Below are 15,069 nucleotides of genomic sequence, written 5' to 3' on the forward strand. Positions count from 1 at the left end.
CGGGGAACCCACACACGGGCAGGGCGGGGGGACGTGTCTTCGTGATTGAGTTAAGGGGGGACTTTCCGTGGAAGCTGGCCCCTCCGTGCCCCTGAATTTCTGTCCAGCTCTGTGTAGGCAGCACTCCCGGGGGGTAGTCCCTGGGATTCTGTCATCTGTGGTGAGGGTGTGGCATTGTGACCAGGAAAAAGGGGGTCCCCAGGGGGCAGAGGGCAGAGAGCCCCGAGCCCTGGGATCCAGGCTGAATGGCTCAGCCGAATGCCTTTGGGTCTTGCCCACAAGGGAGGCTCTCACTCTGGGGCCGAGGGTGTTCTCCTGGGGAGACACACGCACGGGGGTTGGGGGGAGGCAACGTCTGCGGAATCCCACCTGCCGCCTCAGGGAAACCTGCCGCATGCTGGACGTCATGTAATTGTGTGTGTTGTGTCTGGACCGCACGGGTGTAGACGGCCGGACTGCAGGTCTGGGATCCTGAGTACAGCCACCCTGGGGCCGCCGGGGATCGCATGAGCGTCGTGCCCGAGACCGCCGGCTTCTGCCTGCCTGTTGTTTGCACACACGTAGGGACACACACACACACACACACACGTGTACACACAGATCCACACATCCACACTAGACGTAGAGACGTGCATGCACACAGAGCTACACAAATATGCACCACACAAGCTACACATGGGCCCACGTGCAAACCACGCACACGTGTCCACACCCTCACACAGGCCACACCTACCTGCACACATTTGTGCGCGCACAAACCATGCACACACACACAAACCACACCCCCGCATCTGTGCACACACACGTGCATGCCCCACGCACACAGGACAGAGGACACAATGACAGAGCGCCGCCTGTCTGAGACGCTCCGTGCAGCTGAGCACGTACCCACACGAGACGGCTCCTGCGTGTTCGTGCAGCGTTCAAGGCCCGGCCCTTCCTGAGGGGAGGTCAGGGTCCCCTCAGCTTCCGGATCCCACAGTCCCCGTCCGGCCTGCGGTCCGTGTCCTCACAGCCCACGCGGACTTCTCCGAAATGTCCTTACGTTGTCTTTTGTGCCGCGGTCAGAGCGGGCCCTGGGCCCTGGCACGGAAACGGTTTCCATCAAAACCCTCGGGACCGGAGAGAAAACGCGGCTCGTCTCAGCAGACGCCCCGTTTGAGTGATCCCAGGAGCTGAGGACGATTTCGGTGCTTTTCTCGGTAGTTTAGTGCATTTGCAAGAAACGCAGGTTGGGTTAGTCAGGGAGGTTGGTCGTAAATGGGGCTTTTCTGTCTGTGTGTGTGTTTTCGTCACGTACGGGAAATAGTCAGTCATTCTTGGAGGGGTCTGTTGTTCAGGAATGGCACACGGGCAAAATTACCATATTTTCCTAGCGCTCTAGCTGTTGCTACAGTTTTTTTAATTGTTATATACATTTTTAAAAATTTATACACATTTTTAAAAATTGTTATATTCATTTTTTATTTAGCCCATTTTTAAAAATTGCTATACACATTTTTAAATTGTTATACTTTTTTGTTACACACATTTCAAAAAATTGTTATACACATTTTTATTGTTATACACTTTTATTGTTACACACATTTTTAAAATTGTTATACACATTTTTACATTGTTATACACATTTTTATAATTGTTATACACATTTTTAAAATTATGCACGTTTTTTGAAACTGTTTTACATTTTTTAATTGTCATACACTTTTTTAATTGTTACACACATTTTGTAAATTGTTATACACCTTTTTAAAATTGTTACACACTTTTATTGTAACCCATTAAATTGGGCTACACATTATTTTAAAACTTACACACATTTTTAAAATTGTTACACACATATTTAAAATTATTATTCACATTTTTAAAAATTGTTATACATTTTTTAATTGTCATATACTTTTTTATTGTTACACACATTTTGTAAATTGTTATATACATTTTTTTAACATTGTTATGCACCTTTTCTAAATTGTTATACACTTTTATTGTAACACACGTTTTATTAAATTGGTCTACACATTTTTTAACAGCTGTTATACACATTTTGAACATTGTTACACACATTTTTTAAATTTTTATGCACATTTTTAAATTGTTCTACACTTTTAAAAATTGTTATACACTTTTTATTACACACATTTTTAAAATTGTTACGTACATTTTAAAATTATACAGTTTTTAAATTATGCACATTTAAAAATTTGTTATACACATCTTTAATATTGTTATACACATTTTTTATTGTTACACACATTTTTTAAAACTGTTACGCTCTTTTTAAAAAATTGCTAGATGCATTTTTTTTAATTGTTATGTTGCTAAATGTTACGATCACCAGCTGTTTCCAACGTAAACGGTCGTCTTACTTTTCGGCATCAACATGAGCGTGTCGAAGACATGAGACCTTCCGGCGTGTTCTACGTTTTAAAAACCAACTGACTTTTGCAACCATCATGCAGTCCAGAAAAATCTCAGTCCCCGCCTTTTTAAAAAAAAAAAATACTGCCTTCTTAATTTTTGCATGACTATTTTCCTGATTCCTAACCGGATTCTCTGTCCTCGTAGGCCAAGACTTCGACTTGGCGGACGCCCTCGATGGTAAGTCCTGCTGCGATTTAATATTCATAAGGTGACAGACGTCATGTTAGAATTGTGTCTCTAAACGGACGACGAGTGTTTCGTCTGAATGTAGTGAGTGTATCGAGTGTGGACCCATGAAGGGACTCACACGGGGGGAGGAAAAGCCAGACGCTCTGGGTAGGGGGAGGAAACCTTCCCGGTGCAAAGACCCCCTTGGTCTTGGTCTCAGCAAAGGCCACGTCCAGCATCAGGCTGTGTACCCGTCCATGGGGGTCCTGTTGGCTCGGAATTCACGCTCCAGATCCTGTCCACTCCCAGAGCCATGGGGGCTGTGTGTGACGATTTGGGCATTCTCCCGACTTTTTTAGAGTACATGGGGCATCCTTGAGAGATGGTACAGTTTCTCACCCACGGGTCTTGCTGATGCGATGTCTTTTCTGTCTAGACAAGGAGAAGAAGCCCACGACACCGCCCAAGAGACCCAGTGCTGGTAAGAAGCCAACGGGCCTGGCGCACACAGCAGAGGACGTCTACCGGACAGCTCTCTGGGCCGTGCTCCCTCCCGCTCATCCGAGAGCTGCTCGAGACGTAGACGACCACAGAGACGAGTGGTTTGGGATCTCTGGGTGCAGACTGATTCCTACCAGAGCCGTGGTGTAGACGTTGGCCACCGGGTGCCATGTTTTTTGGGGCAGACTGAGGTCTGATGAGTCTTGGGGATGATTTCGGGTCGCCTGGACAGTGTGTTTCTGGAGGGCTCGCTCTGTGTTGGGATGTGCATTGCGTAGGGGAAGCAGTTTTCGGGGCCGAGATGCCGGTACAACCCGTGAGCAAACCCGGTCTCCAGCCGCTAGGACACACCTACCCGTTCTTGGCGGGGTTCCTTCCAAATGGAAGTTGGGAACCTGGAACAAAGGTCTGATTGTTGCTTCTTGGCCAACCAGACGTCAGAATCATGGCGGTCTTACCGCTATTGTTTAATTTGTTTTTAAGGGAATAGGTTTCTTTAGGAACAGGGTCCCCCGGCCAGAATGTCCCGTCAGAAGGGAAAGGGTAGCACCTGCCGTGTTCAGACACGCATCTTTGCACAGCACGGGCATGAAAAGAATTTTGGATTAGAGAGTGTTGAAAACCTGAATTGCCACCGTAGTTCAGTGCCTTGCGATGGGCAGATGCACCAACGTCGCTAACGTAGCAGGAAATTGGAAAGGGGTCATAATACTAAGGAGAGCCGTGATGCCAGCAGGAAGCGTCCATCATTTCGTTGAGGGAATCCCGGTGTAGGTACACGCCTGCCTAAGTCTGGTGCCCCATTTCTGCGTGCACCGCATCGTGTCTGCCTTACAGAGGACGCTGTCCACATGGGAGGGGTGGTTTCGGACGGGACGGTAACGGCGAAGGATTCTCGGTGGGCAGAGTTGGAATCCCAGCTTGGCGCACGTGGTGCCTTGGATGGGTACAGTTCCTTTTTGTGGGTTTTGCTTTGTCTCTTGCTCCTCTCCTCGGAGAGGTCAAGAATTTGGCTCTTCTGTTTGGACCCGGGTCAGACTGGTATTTGCCGTCGTGTTTGGGGAGGTGGGGATGCAGGGCTTCCTCCGTGGCTTGGGGAGCTGAATTCCTTCCTGGGTCTGCAGTGTTAACAGCCCATTTCCCTTGTAGACGATGACGGGCTCAGTCTGGAAGATGCCCTCGGCGGGGAAGGACACAGTAAGTACCTTTGGGAAGTCTTCTGGGTGGCCGACTTGGTTAGGATCACTAAATTATCATCATTCCCAAGAGCCTTGTGCCTCTCAAGTCGGAACTAGCTGTTACCATGAACACATGGGGAATAGTGTGTTATTGTTGGCTTTTGTTGGGTTTCGGTTTTTGCCTGTTTTTGTTTTTATTTAAAAAAAAATAAAAGGGCTTCTAGCCTTTGCAATGGCATAAGGTTAACATGAGCACCCTTGCCAGGGCAACGGACTGTGCATTCACTATAGTCCTACCCTTGCTGGAATGGTTTGCGTCCGCCATATTGAAATTCTCAATTGAGTTTGAACGAGGGCCCTGCATTTTTATTTTGCCCTGGGTCCCACGAATTCTGTACCTGGTCCAGGCACTTGCTTTAGCTTCTAACAAAAATTTACGTAACTGTTGGAACTGTCTGGTTCTCTCGGAGGTAGGTAGGACACCTGGATGACGATGGAAAGAAATGGGCTGGTGGCTGTGTTTGGCATTCTCCACCATGAGAAAGGATATGCTCCCCTTTGTAGCTATTTGGAAAACCATCTGTAGGAAAACGGATGTGTTTTCTTTCTTGTGTTTTGGGTTTTTTTTTTTTTTTGCTGACTCCTCACAAATGCAACACTTGTGTTTTTTTACCAACAGATGACCCAGCACCACCGAATCCACCCAAACCTAAGCCTCATCCAAACCCCAACCAGCCGGGATCTTCTGGTAAGACGCCTTCCCTGAACGCACACTGTGCATTTCCCAGAGTACGGTGGTCTCCCTGTCGGCCGAGAAGTCGTCCTATCAGATCAGCGTGGCCTTCATGGGGGGGGACCCTCCCTGGAACAGGGCCATTCTGGTTTTCCAGGAGTGGGACACGAGTTCTTGAAAAGGTATTTTTGGTTTGGATTTGACTTTTGGTGCAACGTATTTCCGAAATGAAAGGAAATAAATTCGGCGTGTCATGGCCACGTCTGGTTTCTCTTTTGCGCGTGGCTTGATGGTGTCTCTGGTTCTGGGTTACATTTGAGGAAAACCGGCATGTCTTGCCTGGTCGAGAAGCCCGCGTCACCCACGCACAAATCCTTTTTTCAGTCATTTATGATGAAAACATTTCTCCCCTTATTTTCGCCTTTGGGTATTTTTCGCAGTGGTTTTTGGCAAGTGGTCCTGGAATGTGTGTGCACGTGTGTGTGTTTTCCCCGTGGGGTCTTTTATGTTCGAATGGCTCCCCTGCGTCTTTGTGGCTGTTTTTTCTTTTTAATTTAGCACTCACTGGGTCATTGTCTCTCATCCCTCTGGGGAGAAAGAAAACCCTCCTTTTATTGTCACTGGAATGGTTTCCAATGAGAAATCAATTTGCAGAGTGCCGGCCATTTGCAAAATTGAGCTTTTTTGCTTTGGAATCTGTTCTCTTTCCTCTTTCGCATTGCTGTTCCTATAAACGTAATTTCTAAATTGCTTTTGCTTGCTGGTGTTTTTCTGTGAATACATTTTATGCCCATTATTTTTCTGCTTATTTCTGAGATATGGAAATGAATTGCATATGTCTTTCCTCATGGGCCACTTAATGATGAATCCTTATTACCTGTTAATAATTTTGCCTTCATCATTTAGTTTTTATAAAAAAGATTATCATATTATTTGCAAGTGATCTTTAAATCAAATGTGTATATATATTTTTTTTTATGTTGTCTCTTTCCAGTTTTCTTGTATTTGAATCATTGTGCCTTGGCTATAAAACCCATATTAAATTTCATTGATTGCATGTGTTCATTAATGCATATGAACATATTTTTTTTTCTTTTAACCCATGAATATGACAAGGTATATCGAAGGATGTCTTTCTACAGATGACGTCCCTGATTTCCTGGAACAAACCGTATTTAGCTATGATAGGTCTTGTTAAACTGATGCATTAAATCTGATACGTATCAGCTAGCTACTGCTGTATAACAAATAATGCACGAACCCAGTGTGCTTTAAAATTTTTTTTAATTGTTATGTCTTAGAGCGCCTAGGGGGCTCAGTCAGTTGAGCATCGACTCTTGGTTTCAGCTCACGTCATGATCTCAGGGTCTTGAGATCGAGCCCCCCATCTGGGTCATGCTCCACGTGGAGTCTACTTAAGATTCTCTCTGTACCCTCCTCCCCTGCTCATGCTCTTTTTCTCTCTCGGCTTCTAAAATACAAAAATGAAATCTTAAAAAAAAAAATTTGTTATGTGTCCGCGAGCTTGGGGCCAGGCGTGGCTGATCTCGACCCTCCTGACCGTCCCAAGATGCCAGGTGACACTGTGTTTTTGTCTCCTAGGTGGCTTTTCAGATTCCGATCTCATCGATGGAGCTACAGATGGAGGTCGAGTTACGGGTTCTCTTTCCTCCCTGTCACGCACCTGCTGTACACAATGATGTCAGGGTATACGGTCTGACCCTCAGTGAAATCACAGTCAACTGCTTGGAAATCTCTTCCCCCCTCTGCCCTTGGTAGATGCATCAAGGATGAGGACTGTTAAGACCTGCCCCACCAGGGCTGGTCCCTGGTTGCTGTGCTGATGGTTCAGGGAGCTACCCGCCGTATGCATGGGGCTGACCGCACGTTTCTCAGACATCTCCTGAATGCCTCAGTCACCTGTTTTTGCTTGGTGACTGTTGGGTGTCATCAATGGCATGTGTTCTGTTATTTTGTGAACGTAGAAATGAAAGCAGATTCTCCATCTCTCTCTATTTTTTTAAATTTATTTTATTAAATACATAAAGTAAAATTCACTTTTTTAGTGCATGTGTTTATGACAGATTCCATCCCTCTCTTTAAAACCTTAGGTTAGAGTAGGGTCCAGAGCAGTCCTTAGATATAATACATCTTGTACATATAAGTAAAAATTTAAGTATACAATAAAATAATAACATCTTTATAATAGTTAGAATATATTAATATTTATGATACGTACATGTAGCTGGTCTTACTATACGCTTACAGTTCTCCCTTGACCAACACAGGTTGGGTCTGCATGAATCCATGTATTATGATAAATACAAAATAATCTTGTAAATGTCTTTTCTCTCCCTTACGATTTTTTCTCTTTTTTCTTAATCACATGTTCTCTTCCCAAGCTTACTTCATTGTAAGAGTACTTTATTGTCACAGTGCAGTACACAGGGGACTCCTGGGTGCCTCAGTTGGTTCAGTGGCTGCCTTTGGCTCAGGTCATGATCTCGGGTTCCTGGGATCGAGTCCCACATTGGGCTCCTTGCTCAGTGGGGAGCCTGCTTCTCCTTCAGCTGACCTGCCTGCCTCTCCCCTTGCTTGTACTCTCTCTCTCTCTGACAAATAAAATCTTAAAAAAAAAAGAGAGAGAGAGAGAGAGAGAGTACAGTATGTAATATATACAACATCTGTGTTATCAACTGTTTTGTTATCAGGAAGCCAATAGTCAACAGTAGGTAATTAGTGAGTAATTAATTTGGGGGGGAATCAAAAGTTGTATATGGATTTTTGCTTGTACTGTGGGTTGGCTCTCCTAATCCTCTTGCGTTGTTCAAGGGGTCACCAGTACATATCCTGGGAGTCAATAGGAACGTGGCTTGGATCACCCCATAGCCATGGGCTGGGTCTTAGGTGGGCTCCAAGGCCCTGATTGGGATTCTTCCCTGCCCAGCAAGAGGGGTCACAATCTGTGAGGCACACAGGACTTCCTGGCTCTCCTGCGGCCCACCATGAGAGGAGTGGTTTGACTCAGGAGCTGAGCCTGCGTGTCAGACAAACAGGAACGAGTCCAATGACGTTTAGCAAAGTTGGGACTCAATGAAAGGAAAGGACTCTCTGAGTTCCTTCATAACTCAAGGTCCCGGAAGTTGATCTCTGGGATGATATTTTCTTTGCCCCAAATCTTCCCAACACGACTTGTCTGCAAGCCTGTTTCTCCCTTGCAGGAGGCGGTGGGGGTGGCGGCGGTGGCGGCGCTGGTGGAGGAAGCCAGAATCATGATGGCGGGGAGCAGGGTATGTACCCGTGGTGTCTGATGTCTTGGGTTTCTTATAGGCACTGTTGAGAAAACGTGGAATGCAGTGGTCAAGACCAAACGTGTTGTGTTGGCTCTGTTGTCCTAAAGATGATGGCGGTCAACGTCCAAGTGTGGTTGCCTTGCCCCGTGCACATCCCAAGCGCTCTGCTGAAGTAGGTCATTGACGTCCTTGAGTAGGCTCAGCAAGGGGGTACGGATGACACCCACACGTTAGGTTCACTCATCTTCCCACGGTGCCCTACGGACCCTAACCCTAACCCATCTCTATTACGTGTGGTTCCCCAGAGAAACGGAACCATTGGGATCTATCTAGATGTAGATGTACATAGAGAGCTACAGAAAGAGATTGATTGTAAGGAATTATCCCCCATGATGGTGGACGCTGAGAAGTTCTATGATCTGCTGACTGCAAGCTGGACAACCAGGAGAAGCCGGGGTGTGGTTCAGTCCCAGTCCACAGGACTGGGAACCAAGAAAGCTGGGAGGGCAAGTCTCCTCCTGAGTCTCAAATCCCAAGAAGTAGGAGTGCCCATGCACAAAGGGCAGATGAAGATGGATGTCCCATCTGTGTGCTCTGTTCCGTGCAGGCCCTCTGCGGATGGATTGATGCCCATCCTCACTGGTGAAGGTCACCTGCCTCACGTAGTCTGTAGATACAGACATTAATCTTTTGCGAGAACATCCATATGGACTTAACCAGAAGGAATGTTTTCCCAGTCATCTGGGCACCCCTGGACCCAGTCAATGGACACAATTAACCTTCACACCATCCTTGATTGACTCATGGAATGGGATGTCCTGAGCAGCTGCCACGCTTAGAAATAGCTTAGCTGTCCACGTGGCAGAGATACATGTGGTGTGAGAGTTACTGACAGCACGTGGAAACCACATGCCCATAAATCCAATGAAAGTAGCAAAGGGGGTCAGCGGCTTTGATTTTCAGAAAATGTTTGAAGAGGATGATGCCCAGGACATCCCACTCCGAGATGGGTACCATGCACGGTGAGCCATGTTGCCTCACCTGAGAACTTCTGCTAACTGTTAGGACCCCTGCACTGGCCACAGGGATGGGGGGACCCAGGGTGTGTCATCTTCCTGACACCTGTTTTGCACTGGAAGGGATACGTGTAGTCAGATGACTTCCAGTACGAGGTGGGACTTTCGGGGAGCAGAATGGCTGGTTCTCCACGTCAAGCAAACAGGCTAGAGGCGGCGTTGGAAGTTGGGCAAGACTCAGGAGTGGGGTTTCCTCCATGGTCACCCTGGGACCCTGTGTCTTGACACTCAGTCTCACCTTTTTCCGGTGGGCAGGGCCTCCAGCCACCTGTCCTGTTGGTGGTCTGCTCTTCGCGAACGTTCCCAGTCACGGTGCCGTGTGCTTCTTCCTACAGCCGACTCCCCGGGGGTAGTCCCTGGCATCATTGGGGCCGTCGTGGTGGCCGTGGCTGGAGCGGTCTCTAGCTTTATCGCCTACCAGAAGAAAAAGTTCTGCTTCAAAGAAAACGGTAAGGTTTTTGCGGCCGCGTCCTTCCCTTCGTGCCTTACTAACTTGAAGGCTCTGCTTTCTCGAAACTAAAACAATGCAGAAGTCCCGTTGGCATGAGACACGTGGGAGGTGGCCGACAGTTCGAGAGATGCCTGGAATAGTGGGATTCGGTTCTGTAGCTTCCATTCTGGTGCCACCAGTGTGGAGTTGTGCAAATTTTGCCAGTCACTAACCACCCCTGTCTTTGGGCTTTCCATCTCTAAAGGGGGGAGATGATCAACTGCACACCACCAGACTTTTGTGAGGATTCACAGGGCTGTGTGTGAAAGTCTTGACAGGTCGACTGGAGAAATGTAAGCTCTTGGAAATGTTTATTCATCCTAATTTATAACTGTGATCGTCCTCATCCCGCTTATGACAAGAGCGATGACTCGGTGGCCGCCATGTTGTTTTCTCCAACCAAGGGAATTAAAACTGAAACGGAGGAGGGCTGATTGCCTTTCTGGTACCACCCCGAACTGACAGGTGCTTGCGAGGGTTTGGGGGTAGGATATAAAATTTATAGGAAAATGTGGAGGGTATCACAACCACCAGCATTGGGATTGGAACTCCATCGTTGGGTGTTTGGGTACCATACAGGCAAGAGTCCCTGAATTACATAGGATTTGCCCTGAAGTCCATAAGTTCTGTTTTGAACGTGGCTCATGTTCTTGCATCTCTGGGTTGCTCTAAGTCTTGCCTTCCCTCTTGTAAGATGAACACGAGGGGTGGACTCTGATGTGGCTTTAGGGGTCCCATGGTCTATGGATGGAGCCTCATGTTATCTGAACTTCTCAACCCACCTGTAGTTTCAAGTCCAAATTCATACTTAGCTGTTGACCTCCATCTTCAAGGACGACTGCCTGAGGACTCTAGGGAAATTCACAAAAGATTTGAATAGATGGTGATACAAAATTTGACCGTAAAGAGGGAGTCTACCCTCAGTCTCCCATCATTCTAGATTTTTAGATTCATGGACCTTGTTTGTAGCCTGAAACTGAAAGTCACAAGCGACTTGTAGGTTCAGAGACTTAACATAAGCTTCTGTTGACATCCCTCTCCCTACAACAAAGGGGAAGGGTCCCTGTGACCAGGCGCCTTCTGTCAGGGGCCCTCAGGAAACCATGCTCGGTTGCCTGAATGTTGAGTATCCAGCACGTCCAAATGGATAGATGGCCAAGGTCAAGGACACACCCAAGTGGACAGATGACCACGGTCAAGGACGTGCCCAAATCAAGAGAAGAATGAGGTCAAGGAAATGCCCAAGTGTGCGGTCAAGGACGTGCCCAAATGGAGAGAGAACCGAGGTCAAGGACGAGCCCAAGTGGACTTCATTTCTGCCCCCCTCTCTGCAAATGCTCAGCTCAGAGCCTGATGTCCAGCCAGGAGAGAAGGAAGGCATGCCTGCTAGGGAAGGATGATAGGAAGTCTGGGAAAAACGATTTTCTGAAAATCTATAGGTGACTGTCAAATCCAATTTGGATTTCCAAATTCAGTCGTATCGTGGACCTGCAAAGCCTTTCTGGCACCTTGGGTTTGAGATACATGACTCCCTTGGATGTTACAATGCCAAAGTGACATTCATATGCCAAGGCACAGGGATTTGGGGGAGGACCTGAGAATCATAATGGACGTTCTGGATAATGGACAGATTATGGATTATGGATTATGGATAATGTCCATAATGGACATAATGGATGTTCTCCCGTACTTGGAATGGGATTAGGAACTTGGAAAACCAAGTGTTCTCTGTCCCCCTACCCCCCATTCCTGGTCATCCATTGACCCAGAATTTCGTACAGTCTCTCATTGTGCATGAATGAAGTGACCATTGGGGGCGACTTTACCATCTTGATTTGCTTTCTGGTTTTTATGGGATTTATGATCTTTGCTGATACAGACGCACAAAGAAAATGTCCAAAAAAACCGAAAAACAAAACCAACGCAACAAGAAAGCTGGTAGTTCTGATTTCAGTCATTAGGAAACTTAGTCTGCAGCTATAAAATGCCCATAAGAGAAAGAAAATCAGGTTCTGCTTTTCAGCAAACCCCAGGATGGTATCATAGGAGAGTGAGTCATCTCTTCCAAGTCCGTGAAGAGACATTTTGGCGTTCTTGACCTGTTAGTAGATGGACTCGGGGTTTGTCTCCATGGCACATTTTTATGAAGACCCAGAATTGAAGTGTTGGATTCAGCCATTGGGATCGTCAACATCCTAGATCTTTCAGTGGAGTTTGTGCAGGACTGTTGGTGGGTGTCCTTGTTGGGATGGTGGAGCTGTGAGCATGGACATTTTCTAAGAAGGACATGGCCGTGGCGTGTCCCAGTGCTTCAAGAAACCATGTTTTTTTGGGGGAAAACCATAGTTCTACAAGGGTGGGTGTTTCTGTAGAGGGTGGTTCTCCAGGACCTTGTCATTGCGTTGTATTTGGTAGGGTCTGTTGAGTTGTGCGTGAAGGTCGGTCTCCGCCAACTGGGTGGTCTACTCTACGGGGAAATGCATCCGTCAGATACCAACCTTCTGGCTCTACATTCCCTGAAGTGCTTTTTAGGGTCATGTTGGGAGCCGATGCCCGGAACGGTGTCCGTGGCCAACACGGCTTGATAGATCTGTCCTTTATTCCTGGAGATTTCGATGTGCGCCTTAGAGTTTAATGTGGCTTTTTTGCAAATGGCGCATGGTAGTCTGTTAAGAGCCGTCTCTGGCGTGGGCTCGTGGCTGATGTGGGTGTTTCTGGTTTGCCGTGTTGGCTTTGAGCGGCCAATGTCATGTATGGCGACCCGCTCTGGGCGGCTGTCACTTGCTGTGCACGATGCTGTCCTGTGTGCATGGTGGCTGATGTGGGCTCTCACGTGTGTCCTTGTGTTCTTTCTGGCAGGTGCTTGAGGTATTGCTGGGCTGACCTGCTGCCTGTCCCTTGTCTTTCTCTCCCTCCCAGCGTCCATGGCTACCTTCACCTCCCTCTTGTCCTTGAACTAGGTTCCATCTCTGACCCGTGCCTCCCACGGCCCCTTGGCCTTCAAGCATCGCTTTAAAAAAAATCCTAAAACCCGCTGTACTCCTGAGCACAAAGACTGTCTTTGGCAGAGCCGGCGGCTGCTGCCCAGGGCTTTTGCACGCGCCGGGACCTCTGCAGAGCTCCCCCGGTCCCTTTTTCCGTCTGGTTCGGTTTTCATTTCTCCACCTTTCGTTACAGATGAGCCGCGGCCGTAGGGACGAGCAGGAAACCGTGCGCACACCTGGAGCTGCCCCCGTGTGATCTGTGTCCGCCGAGACGCAGAGGCTAACGCAAACCCTGGCATTTGCCCCGTTCCCCGCGGCCAGTCAGTCCGTTGCCACGGGGATGGGATGCCTCCCCCCACGCCAACCCGATCCCGGATTCTGTGTCCCCTGCCCCTCCCCTCGCAGACGCACGGACGCGCTTGGTGTTAGACTGTATTTGTGCACAAGGACTTTTAGGACGGGAGGAGGAATGCAACGGTTTCCTTCTAAATTTAAATCCGCAGGAAAGACATTGCGGCAGGCGGCGTGGCGGGTGCGGGGAGGGGGCTTAGTCCGTGCCTCCATCCCGCTCGCGAGCGTCCGTCAAATTCACACTTGAAGCTGAACGGGGCCAAACGGGGGGTCCCGAGGCAAAGCCCGCGTTGCATTTGCAGCTTTTGACGTCTGATTTTCCAGCGTCTGGAGTTCTCGGAAGCCTCGTCCTCTGCACGTCCCACGAAGCAGTTCCTTGCTGTCGCTCTGACCCGTGTTATTTAAAAAATAATAATAATACGGGACTGTCCTGCTTGACTCACTTCTCCAGTAAGGAAAGGGGAAAAAAAAAATCCCATTGTGTAGGAACAACCTGAAAATCTCACCGTCGTAGAATTTGAACGTCTGTCGAGAACGGAGTGGAGCTTGTCCCCGGCCAGAGAGTCGATGCACTCTGGATTGTCCCGTACATGGGAAATCATCCGTGGGTGTTTTCCTGCCCCGGGCATGTTCCGGCGTCTCCTTTCCCTGGGTCTCTGGAAGGTTGTGGGGTTCGCGCGGGCAGTGAACGGGGAGGGAGCTATCCTGGGGGCTCTGAGTGCTTTGCTCCTGGGTCTGGTCCCTCCCCTCCCCTGCCTGTGGTCACCTTGGCCACCGCTGGCTTTTTGGAGGATGTCCCTGCCGATCTCTTTGTTCCCATAAAATGAGGCTTGTTCCCCGGTGGGCCTGAGTCCAGTGTGTGCTGCCTCACATCAGGCACAGCGGCTCGGCGGTGCCCCAGGGCTGTGGTCTTGGCTCCAAACGCGCGTTGCGCATAAAGAGTCCCCAGCCAAAGAGGCCCGTAAAGCTGCCCTTTCCGTGATGGACCTACCAGGGAAAAGTGGTCCCCCGTGCCGACGAAAAGCATGTGCTTTGGTTTTATTCTGAGATACGCTGTGGGTGGCCTTTCCTGGTTGCAGGGCAGGGCGGAGAGGGTGGGATGCAGGGTGTGTCTTGGGCAACAGGGTGTCCCCTTAGGGGCAGAGGTGCGTGATGTCTCCCAGGCGGGCATAGGTCCCCTCTGGGAGACGGGGAGTCTGGCTCTGCACCCCTGCTGGTTGCAAGGCCTGGCGTCTCTTTCGAGTGTCGGCCCTGGCCAAGGGTGTGAACGGGTCCAGCAAAGAGCCCGGCCGTCAGGATTGGGGAGAGGCGCCCGGGTGGCCAAGCCCCGTCAGAATCACGACTGTCAGCACCAGCGGCCCCGGTGTTTGGGCTCCGTGCCCCGTGCATGCGGGGTCCTGCTCCCCGGAGAGCAGACACCTGTCCTGTCCCAGGTCGCGTCCACCCCACTCTCCGTCCATGGTCATTCCGGGGTCCTGCTCCCTCCAACGTCCAGCCGTGATACTGGTACCTCGAGAAGGTTCTCCGAGAGCCGGCGGTGTGCGACACCAACATCGAAAAGCATCAGAAGGGCACAAGCGCTTTCCCGTGTTGCCCCCAAGGGGACGCGGGGGGACAGGGCGACGGACAGTGGGATTCTGGCACATCCACCGGGACCCGCAGTGGAAGGCGTGTGGCGTGTCTGCTCTGTCCCTGCCCCGAGTGGGGCGCATTGCTTTGTACAAAGTTCCAAGTTCTGTGAAGGGTCTGGGACAGCGTCCACTCGGGGACCCCTTGGCGGCCGGTGTTCCCGAGCGACACCGTCCGGAAATAAACCGCCTTTTGCCCGCGACTCTGTCCCTTGTCTTGAATTCCGTCGACATCTGGAGGGG

General features: G+C 49.2%; 1 protein-coding gene across 2 annotated transcripts in view; it reads left to right on the forward strand.

The window, feature by feature from the left end:
- The window catches only part of LOC123934971 (CD99 antigen-like), a 31,142-nt gene that overhangs the window by 13,638 nt on the left and 2,435 nt on the right, over window positions 1-15,069 (forward strand). Inside the window, exons 2-9 of one of the 2 annotated variants that reach the window (XM_045995290.1) lie at window positions 2,569-2,601; window positions 3,029-3,073; window positions 4,243-4,290; window positions 4,951-5,019; window positions 6,607-6,651; window positions 8,226-8,294; window positions 9,709-9,822; window positions 13,041-15,029. In XM_045995290.1, the coding sequence (XP_045851246.1) occupies window positions 2,569-2,601; window positions 3,029-3,073; window positions 4,243-4,290; window positions 4,951-5,019; window positions 6,607-6,651; window positions 8,226-8,294; window positions 9,709-9,822; window positions 13,041-13,057 (440 nt within the window). In that variant the 3' untranslated portion in view covers window positions 13,058-15,029. Of the gene's footprint in view, window positions 1-2,568; window positions 2,602-3,028; window positions 3,074-4,242; window positions 4,291-4,950; window positions 5,020-6,606; window positions 6,652-8,225; window positions 8,295-9,708; window positions 9,823-13,040; window positions 15,030-15,069 lie in introns of those variants that run through there. The other variant, XM_045995289.1, reaches the window with a different exon arrangement.

Source organism: Meles meles, chromosome X, assembly GCF_922984935.1.
Source record: "Meles meles chromosome X, mMelMel3.1 paternal haplotype, whole genome shotgun sequence".
In the NCBI taxonomy this organism is placed as follows: Eukaryota; Metazoa; Chordata; class Mammalia; order Carnivora; family Mustelidae; genus Meles; species Meles meles.